This window comes from Brachycentrus maculatus, unplaced genomic scaffold (assembly GCF_059751285.1).
Source record: "Brachycentrus maculatus isolate JH-2025_06_01 unplaced genomic scaffold, ASM5975128v1 h1tg000263l, whole genome shotgun sequence".
NCBI classification, from domain to species: Eukaryota; Metazoa; Arthropoda; class Insecta; order Trichoptera; family Brachycentridae; genus Brachycentrus; species Brachycentrus maculatus.
Window position 1 is genome coordinate 2,028,943 of NW_028281014.1, and position 10,466 is coordinate 2,039,408.

Consider the following 10,466-nt stretch of genomic DNA (forward strand, 5'->3'; position numbering starts at 1 on the left):
TTCATAAACTTTATATTTAAAGAATCTGTGAAAGTAGGATAGGATAAAAACATTAAATAAGTTTTTTACCACAAAATATTTTGAATATTGGTACCTTCAAATGTGGACATATGACGTAAACACGGTCTTTGATTTCTTTCTAAACGCAACCTTTTTGATAAAATTGCAAGGGCGGCGCATGCGCGGAGTTGGTCGATCGAAATCCGGTGTAACGTAAGTTGCGTCAAATTCATCGTCACCTGTGTTCATCGTGATCGCTGAATTGTCAGTTTTGATCATATGTATATGCTTGTTTATTTATTTTAAATATTAAAAAATGGAATTCAGCTAGCGATTAATTATATTAAACGTTAGAATACATGTACTGAAACATTTTTCTTTCTTCTCAAAAGTGAGGCTTTTAGTGCAATCCGTTTTGATTTTGGCGGGCGTTCATCGTTTACCGGCGTCATTCATTTTGAACGCAGCCCCGATCGTACGTCGATTGCGTGACCATCGCAAATGAACGCTTGTCGCCATTTTGAGGTGATCGTGTTTGTTCAATCTGGTTGATCATGATCACCATGGACTGATCTTGGACCAAACTTTCTGATCGCTATTCTGACATTTAAAATTTGACGTTTGTTTTCAAAACATTTGTACTTTAGTCTTGTGTCGTTTAATTTTCCCAATTTTTATTCGATCATGTCAAGAGACATCGAGGAAAAAGTAGAACCCGGTGAAATAGTATACAAACATATTTACGAATATAATGGAGTATATTATAGTGTTACAGAAAGCGCTGATGTTCACGATCAACTTCAAAAAGGTTAGTTGACTGTGTAATAATACGATACAAACCATTATTTGGCATCATAACTCGTAACATCGTTTAAGGAATACGAGAATAAAGTTGAATATTCCATCGTGTTATAACTATGCCATTGTTTAAAACCCAAATATATTTTATTTTTAGATTCAGACTACTTTATTGAATACATTGGAAAACATGTAGATGAGCCGAAACCAAAGCAAGAGTATAAATTTGGTAAGTGAAATTGATATTAAAAAATAATGTTACCTCTTGTAAATTATAGCATGAATTCTTACAAAAATTAAGAAATTACTAGAGGTTATTATCTCTTTATTTTGCGTGATTATTTATGTTTTTTCTGGTCTAATCAAAATTTACCAATTAATTATGTTATTGAACCTTTGTATTCAAACTTATATTTAAACATTTCGCTCACTCCTTTCAACAACGTTATATATCAAAAATCATAAATTTTCAGTTGTGCATGTTTTCGAAATGCCAAGAAAATGTACTATAATACATACAATAATAAAAAATGTACTATATAAATGTACTGCACCAGCAAAAAGCATATTTTTAACTTAATATTTACCCGCTACAGGACAGAAAGTGTTGTTTTTGCATTTTGAAGAAAAGGTATTGTTTTATTATTTTTTTAAATAGGTTTACTAAATATTTTTCAAATGGAGAAAAAACCTTCAGGTTTTACCCAAAAAGATCTGTCGCACAGTAAAAAGCTCAATAAGTGGCTTGATGTTTATTTTTAATATATTTTATTATATTTTTAAACTTTAAAAACGATGTAAGTTTTTTGATTTATGACGTTGTTGAAAGGAGTGAGTGATTTATGGAATTAACTCACAATATTAATCAATTCTTTATGGATTTATAACATTTTTTTGGCGATCATTTTAATACTGAATACATAAATAAACAACAATTGAATGTGTTGCTCGAATAACATTGCAAGTGCACTAAGTTTTTTTTTAATTATCAAAAAAATGTACTGCTATATGCAAGCCCACTTTAGATGCTTGTAAATTTTATGATTTTTTGGCAGCTACAATGTTTGTCGGACGATTCATTAAATTATTGACAAGTAATTCATGCGTTTTAAAATATTCATTTTAAAAACCTTAAAAGTTTTAATTTTTAAGGGAAATGTAAATATTACACTAATATCTTAACATGTAAAAGTAAGTTTTTATTAAGATAAGAAAATGGAAGTCTAGGTACACGCTGAAGAACAATCAGTTCAGTCTCTTCTATAAAAGTTGTTGTCAAATTATTATCATGTTAGTTATGTAATTATTGTTACGTTAGTCTAAAAAATAATTAAATCTATTATTTTCAGAGGACGACCTGCAGCATCGTTGGTCCCCGAGAGCTACAAAATTTCTTCTGGACATGATAATAAAACGCTGCAGGGATTTTCGTGACCCAGAAAAGAAAAGAAAAACTTTATGGACCGAGGTAAAAAGAGAATTTGAAGAAAATGGTTTCGGTTCGGTGTCCGAAGAGATCTTAGATCGCAAAATGAGAAACCTCAAGAGGAGATACCGATCGGCTATTTACAGAGACAAAGATAATCCTAATTCTACTAACTGGGAACATTTTCATTATTTGGAAACAATCTTTGGAGACGATCTTTTGAAGAGGCACAATTACAATGCTCCTCCCCCCTTCAAAAAGAAGAAGTCTACGGATCTAGCCCAACCCGCTTCACCGATCAGCGAAGAAAACACCGCTTTGCCTAACATCTGGAGTTCACCCAGAGTAAAATCAGAACAAATGAATGCCGATGTTACCTTCTCATCTCCTCAAAATTCTCCCAAGTCTCCCAAGCAAGTGGCGGGGCAAGATGAATCATTCAGTTTGAATGAAAACTGGATAAACGTGCAAGAACGACAACTCGAAGCTCTCAACAGAATATCGCAATCTATGCTAGAAAATAATTACATTCAACGGGAGCGAAATAAGATTTTAAAAGACCTTTTACTTAATGTCAATAATATGAAGAAAAGTGATGTTATGGAAATATTGCAAAATGATGACTAATGTTTTTAAATGTGTCTCCTAAGATGTTTTTTGTTTTAATCAAACAGTGTAAACACTTTGAATACCAGTTATTGATGGTAAATTTCAAGAATAATTTTTATGGAGCAATTTTAAAATTTATATGCAGTGGAACCCCGGAAATCCTACCTTATCGGAACTGTGGTCTGTTCGGATTTCGAAAAGTTTGGATTAGCTGAGAAATTTGTAATATAGGTCATACATAGTACTTTAAACTAAGCAGTTACGTTTTACGTACCACCCTATGCCGCCTAATATTCAACATACGCTCCGCGTACGATATGTAAAGTCATTAGAGACTTTCTGGTTATCGGCCCCTCGCGAAGTACTAAGCAGCAATACAGGTCCAGTACTGTATATTTTACTAACTTTTAATAATTTTAAAAGTAAATTAGGTTATAAATAATAATTAATGGAGTAACACATGTCGCTCACTCCTTTCAAGAACGTCATAAATCAAAATACTTGATTTTTCAGGAGAACGATTTTAAAGTTTAAAAATAAAACACAATGTATTAAAAATAAATATCAAGCCACTTATTGAACTTTTTACCGTGCAACAGATCTTTTTAGGTAAAACCTGAAGGTTTTTTCTACATTTGAAAAATATTAAATTTATTTATAAAAATAATTAAACAATACATTTTCTTCAAAATGCAAAAACAACATTTTGTGCCCTGTAGCGGGTAAATATTATGTTAAAAATATGCCTCTTTTGCTGGGATATAGTACATTTTTTGGGCATTCCGAAAACATGCACAACTGAAAATTGACGATTTTTGATTTATGACGTTCTTGAAAGGAGTGAGCGATGTGTTCTTTTTTCAGTCTTTGTGTGTTTTTTGAAAAATGTTTTTCTACAAATGTTTTTCTTTAAAACCTTGTTTGTATTTCCCTCGACCTCGGATCTTCGGGGTTCCACTGTAGATGAAGGCCATATTTATCCACACGCTTAATGTTTTTGTTTATTATCCAATACTTTTTTAAATTTTTTATATGGACACTTAATGTTTACAAATTTGCAAAATGCAAAGAGTCAACTTGTTGACAGCACTAACCAGTTAAATATGTTAATGTTCAAAACATATGTAACATAGTATGTTTTCTTATAAAAAATTAGAAACATACCATGAAATCATTTACTGAATTCAATAGGCAAATAAAAATAATATGTGATTCAATTTATGTACTTTTATTATCTAGATAATTAAATTATTTATCTAGATAATTAAAATTTGACAGGAGTTTTTGTCTGGGACTTGCGCATCTTTGACTTTCATGATCTTTAGATGCTTACTGCTTAGATCTGGAAATATATGAGAAATTGCATTCTGAAATACAGTCTAAAATGTTGTTGAAACATGTGTATAATTGCAATGCATCATAACCTAAGTTTTCCTACCAGCAGTAATCTAGAAGAAAACAAATATTAGTCAAACCAATATAAAAACATATTGTTTATTTTATTAATTATTTCAGCAGTCACTTTGTGGTAATATCTATCCATTATTTATTGAAGTTTTACCTGGTAAATACCACTATTTCATCATTATCGTACATCATATAAAGATGCTTGATTTCAAATTTGAATGCGTTCAAACACTTTTCGCAATAGATTTGAAGAAATAGTGGTTTTTATAAATTTAATAATAAAAATTTAAAAATGTTATTAATGTTGAGAATCACAAATACGGATGGAAATAATTATTTGCATTTGTAATAAAAACGTCACATGTATGTGACAACCAAAATATAAAACATATTTTAATTGTAATATTAGTCATGCAGTTTTTCACCTGATTTTACATGAAAATGTTTTGTAGGGACACTTGTGTAATATAATTTTTTGTGGTCTATTTATGTTTATTCACAAATTTTTAGTGACTGGAAATTTAAATTAAAACTATATAAATTTTGATGTGTATATTTAAGATATTGGTGGTATATTTAATACAATTTTAAATATTGGTATATGAAACAATAAACAATGAAGTGATGAAAACTAATATCTTAGTTTTTGTTCTGTGTAGATTTTTTCATTGATTAATTATTATCGTAGTTATTTTTTGCAAATGAGTAAGGTTTTGAGGTCCTCGGTTCGCTGGTGGATGATGTCGGCTGATCGGTATTCGGAAAGGAGTTCATCTGTCTGGCCACGGTGTACACATAACCTATACTCGGTCTCTCGAGTGGCTCTGCTCTGATGCATGCGGCCACCAAGCTCCGGTACTAAGAATAGTAATGCCGCCAATCAGATATTAGGTCCAAAAAGAATCATTTGTGGTTAGTCAAAATATAAAAGCAAAATTACTAATGCAACTATAAATTCTTGTGTATAGTAGTCAATTTGCACCATAACATGAAATGAAAATCATTTTGACATCTCAACAAAGATGAAGAATAATATAGAAATCTGTGTATTTACATGGCTTATGACCTATTATCATAGGCTGGTTAAGTGATCACTTTACATACATGCAACATTCACCAATTCTAGCCATGATTAACAACCACAGTACTCGAATTTTTGGAACTCTTTTATATATATATATATATATATATATATATATATATATATATATATATAATATATATATATATATATATATATATATATATATATATATATTATATATATATATATATATATATATATATATATATATATATATATATATATATATATTTATGTATATATATATATATATATATATATATATATTATATATATATATATATATATATATATATATATATATATATATATATATATACATATATATATTAATCAATCTCGTGACGCTGTACATATGAGCTCACAACAGTCATCTATGTTGGATTGAGAAAAGGTTTTACTTAGGAGAGATCCTTTTATTTGTATGCAAGATCTAAATCCCGGATTATATCCACATGCTGAAAAACGGCTGAAAACATGATGTTATTTTTTTTTCACGACAATTTGACCAGTTAAATACTTATAAGCCATAAGCCTAAGGCCTCAGGTCATAAGCCCTGGGATGCTCAGATTTCCATATTTTTTCGTTTAAAAATACTATAGATACTTCGTCTCGAAGTTGAGACACCTATAATATTTATTAATATATCACCCATAGGGTCAATAATCCAGTGTCTGATGAATAAATATTAAAAGTATAATAAAATATTTATTTACCTGTTCTGAATAAGCATATGCTGGTAATGGTTCATAGTCACAATGCTCTATTTTTTGTATAAGTGAAAATAAATTCATTTTGTCTCCGTAAAAAGGTGATTTTAATGCAGCCATCTAGAAAACATGAGAGTTTTTCTTATGTTATAAAAATAATCAAGTTTTTATTTGTTTTTTCATAAAGAATTATATACAACTTATTTGATAATGTAAGTTTATTATTGTTTGCATTATCAGATTTTACTGTCAAAAAATACTCCACTTCCCTTACACAATTACTTGATTCTCGCAATGTATCGAAATGGTTCATTGCAAATCGGCATATACATTGTTCTTCTGAAAAAGGGTTAATATTTTGGCAGTAAAGATTTGGTGTAGAATGCTTTTATCATGACAGAATTTTTGTTTGATATAAGCTACCATGTTCTACGAATCTGTTAATAGTTTGACTAATTTACCGAGTATGCACACCCTGATCCTCATTCACTGTATCCTGGTCTTATTCATATTACATCCATTATTTCCTCTACTATCCTGTATCCTTTGTGCTATTCTTTCAATATGTCCATCCTGATAATAATTATTTTGTATTATTTTAAATCTTATCTAACTTTTTTTTCTTTTAGGAGAAATTGCTATAAATATTTCAGAAATTTTCCATAGAACATTTTAAAATTTAAATTGGTTGGTTTGACAATTTACTTTATCCGTCTAATGTAAGGTTTCATTTGTACATACGTATATCGTACAGTAACAGTTTGAACCCTGATTATTATAAAGATAATTATTTTATGATCGATACTTGACTTATATTCTATAATGAAAATATAACTTTGTTTTAAAATCACTATATATTTTTTTGTAACTTAATTATAATGCCTAACGGTTTCGAAGCTTACCTTTTCTTTTTCAAGACTGATTTAATACTTTTATAGTATTAATCAAGTATTAATCAGTCTTGAAAAAGAAGAGGTTAGCTTCTAAACCAGTAGACATTATAATTAAGTTATAATAAAATAATGTTATAATTTAATTATAAAATGGAAAATCACAAAGTTATTTCTTCAAATATTACATTAAATTTATATAAATTATATGACGAATATTCAATGGTGAAAATAACAAAAAATATCAGAAGATATTAAATAATAAGTTTTGTGAGTGGTAAGTTTGTCATTGTGTTTAAAAACAAATATATTTTAATGATCAAAATTGTGAAATACAGCCATAAGTGTGTTATCTCACTTCGTATAACAGGCAGCCTAGTGACCAGATGTCGGACTGGAAGCTGTACCCCTGTTCCTTCACGCGCTCGGGGCTCATGTAGTAAGGAGTCCCCACGAGGGAATGTGCCGCCATCGTCTTGTGACTGAAGAACCTTCCTAGACCGAGGTCACCGAGTTTCACTACTCCCTCGGAAGTAATGAATACGTTCTCAGGCTTTATATCTGGATGAAAAAAATCAATATCAAAACATTTTGCTTCTTTGTCCCTGGTGTATCTGGACCCAATACTGTAAAGGGCACTATATCGAATACAGTGTTGTCTTCATAACAACTTAATTACATGAAAGCAAAAATATCTGTACTACGCATTCCAAAGTGAATATTAAAATGATGTGAGGTTTTCACATTTTTTATTATTAAAAGCTTGTATTAGTTGACAATGGGTATCAATCTTTCGTTCAAAACGATTGCGTTTATGATTAAGTTCCCTTTATTGAATCAAAACCAAAGTTATATGATGCAGTGTCCTATGCACCATCAAGTGCGGAAAAGGGGATGAATGAAAATTATTTTGTATATTAGATACTGTATATGTATATATGTTAAAGGCATTAGCCGTTCAATAAATAAATAAGTAAAATGAAAAATATATACCTTGCTGTTTATTTAAAAATGTGAATTGCATTTATTATTTACCTTGCTAACAAGTACAAGGTTTATAGAATCTATAAACAAAAATCCACTGAATGATCTATAATATAGATCATTAAGTGAATTTTTGTTTCTTGTAACTAAAAAAAAATATGTTTTATTTTATTCTGTGTTGGGAACAGGATGGATAATCTAGTGTGGTCCAATCAGGAACTTCTCAGCATTTGCTCATTGCTGGGAAAAAGCCATGTAAAACTCCTCAGGAGAAGCCGGACTATTGACAATCATCAGCAGACCTTCTGCATCAGTAGAAGAGGGTAGGGCATTTTGTGTTGTTTAGACATTGGTACCATAAACCAAGCTAGTACATCTCGGTGGTTGGAGCGCTACGTGCAGCGCAGTCAAGGGATAACTAGAGAAGAGTCATTGCTTCGACAAGGGTCATAACCTTCAGTAATGAGGAGAAAGATATATATACCTCTGTCAGGGGCTTGTATTTCAAATAGGCACAAAAGCTGTGCCTATTCTAACTTAGCTAACCTAGCTTACCTTACTACCTACCTCGATTGCCTCTAACCCCTTATTCACACCCAATAGTGGATAGGGCACTGCGTCGTATTGACGCAGTGTTATCTTGACCATTACTTAAATGAATGTAAAGTTATCACTCCTGCGCTTCAGGGACCAGTTCAGAGTACTATGAAATATAAGGGTAAAAAAAATTATTAATATTTATTTGCCCCCCCCCTGGGAATCGAACCCGGGACTTCCAGAACGGCAGGTAACCGAGCGTGCCGACCATTACACTGCCTACCCTAATTAAGTATCTTTGCACGCCACTGACCTCTATGTTTTCATTTCATTCGAACCCTTATCCGCACCCCAATGGTGCATAGGGCACTGCATCATATAAATGCAGTGTTATCTTTGATCGTTAACACGCTAAGGAAAGGTGATCAGCCCTACGCTTCAGGTACCAATCCAGGGTGATATTTAATAAATATTATAGTATGATATTTAATACCTCCCTCTGGGAATCGAACCCGGGACTTCCAGAACGGTAGCCGAGTGCGACGAACATTACACTACGGAGGCGGACCTCTATGAACTATATTGAAAGCTGTCCCACCGCATTCCCAGATCTGATACAGAAGCATCTAGGCTTCCTGACAGACCTTCTCTTGCAAAGCATTTTTTTAAACTAAGTAGCAAAATTTATTGAAAATGTGAAACGAAATTGTATCCCGATTTGACTGAATCACCTCTGTGCATTATCCTCTTGGCGTGCATGTGGTCCAGGGCGGCGCAGACCTGCACGAAGTAGCGCCACACGACGGGCTCCAGCAGCAGGCGGCGCCGCCGGCGCGCCGTGCGCAGCAGCCGCCCCAGGTCCCCGCCCTCGGCCAACTCCAGCACCACGTGCAGGCGGCGCGAGGATACGAACGACCCCAGGTACGAGATGATGTTAACATGGGACAGTTGCTACGTACGAGAATATACTATTTTATTTGGTGATGTTTGTTTTTTATTTGGCAGTCATCCAGTGAGAGGACGTTTCTGACAGTGTTCTTCAAGCCATTATCCGTACCCCAATGGTGCATAGGGCATTGCATCATATAAACGCAGTGTTATCTTGATCGTTAACACATGAAGGAAAGGTGATCAGCCCTCCGCTTCAGGTACCACCCCGGGGTAATATTGAATAAATATTGAATAAATACAAGTCCAGGGTAATATTGAATAAATATTGCAGTGAAAAAAAATCACTTATATTTATTTGACCCCCCCTGGGAATGAAACCCGGGATCTCCAGAACGGTAGCCGAGCGTGCTGACCCTTACACTAAGGAGGCTGACAAATATTTATCGTATTAATTATTTTTAAATAGTACCTACCTGCAGTAAATTAATTTCCTTGAGACAGTCAATCCTCGCAACTGCGTCTACCATGTCATAGAAGTGTATTTTCTTTATTGCAACATGTCTTCCTTCTTCTATGACAACAGCACGATACACTTCGGAAAATTGGCCCCGTCCAATTTTCTTTTCAATGTGAAATTGCTCCAATGAGCGATATTTACCTCTGCAAGACAAGGCAAGCTCCTCGACCTCGTCATCGCTATCTTCCGTGAACTTTGTCGGTGTAATCATAATAATGATGATAAATTATATGTTGATATTATAATCAACCCTGTTTTATGAATCACCTATATTTAAATTAATGTTACAATGATTAAAGAAAACACTTGTTTTTTACCACTTGAGTTTTATTATAGACTACATGTTTCAGAAGTTAAACTTCCATCATTCAGGTCTGTATAATAACTAAAAAATAAAATTGTTCTATAAATAAGGAGAGGGGAAAGTAAGGGGAAGGGGTTAGTCAAGGGGCGGAGTTTGAAAACAAAGGAAAAATGGAAAGCAAAGGTGAAGAATTTTGAAACAATATATTATTTAATAAATTATTATAAGAATTTAGGTTTTTTTGGATTTCTAAATTTTCAAGATAATTCATAATTTGATCTTTATATGGAACAAGGTGTAATAATTTT

General features: G+C 32.3%; 2 protein-coding genes across 2 annotated transcripts; one reads left to right on the forward strand and one right to left on the reverse strand.

Annotated features, from left to right (window-relative positions):
- The first annotated feature begins 231 nt into the window (after positions 1 to 231).
- Positions 232 to 2,966, forward strand: LOC148305759 (uncharacterized). Its single transcript, XM_088266264.1, has 3 exons — positions 232 to 808; positions 956 to 1,027; positions 2,148 to 2,966. The coding sequence occupies exons 1-3, from the start codon at positions 685 to 687 to the stop codon at positions 2,849 to 2,851; spliced, it is 900 nt and encodes a 299-aa protein (XP_088122390.1). The 5' UTR covers positions 232 to 684; the 3' UTR covers positions 2,852 to 2,966.
- Positions 2,967 to 3,686: 720 nt separating this feature from the next.
- LOC148305760 (serine/threonine-protein kinase Nek7-like) lies at positions 3,687 to 10,065 on the reverse strand. Its single transcript, XM_088266193.1, has 5 exons — positions 9,811 to 10,065; positions 9,178 to 9,397; positions 7,284 to 7,486; positions 6,042 to 6,155; positions 3,687 to 5,098 (listed from the first exon to the last, which is right to left on the reverse strand). The coding sequence occupies exons 1-5, from the start codon at positions 10,063 to 10,065 to the stop codon at positions 4,913 to 4,915; spliced, it is 978 nt and encodes a 325-aa protein (XP_088122319.1). The 3' UTR covers positions 3,687 to 4,912.
- Between the last annotated feature and the right edge of the window lie 401 nt (positions 10,066 to 10,466).

What these genes read in the sequence shown, in the direction of transcription:
- LOC148305759 (XM_088266264.1), top strand. Translation starts at nt 685, where the DNA reads ATGTCAAGAGACATCGAGGAAAAAGTAGAACCCGGTGAAATAGTATAC. An exon ending in TCACGATCAACTTCAAAAAG is followed by an intron (nt 809 to 955) that starts GTTAGTTGACTG and finishes TTTTATTTTTAG; the next exon opens with ATTCAGACTACTTTATTGAA. An exon ending in AAAGCAAGAGTATAAATTTG is followed by an intron (nt 1,028 to 2,147) that starts GTAAGTGAAATT and finishes TATTATTTTCAG; the next exon opens with AGGACGACCTGCAGCATCGT.
- LOC148305760 (XM_088266193.1), bottom strand. Translation starts at nt 10,065, where the DNA reads ATGATTACACCGACAAAGTTCACGGAAGATAGCGATGACGAGGTCGAG. An exon ending in AGGAAATTAATTTACTGCAG is followed by an intron (nt 9,398 to 9,810) that starts GTAGGTACTATT and finishes TCTCGTACGTAG; the next exon opens with CAACTGTCCCATGTTAACAT. An exon ending in TAGGCTGCCTGTTATACGAA is followed by an intron (nt 6,156 to 7,283) that starts GTGAGATAACAC and finishes CATGTTTTCTAG; the next exon opens with ATGGCTGCATTAAAATCACC.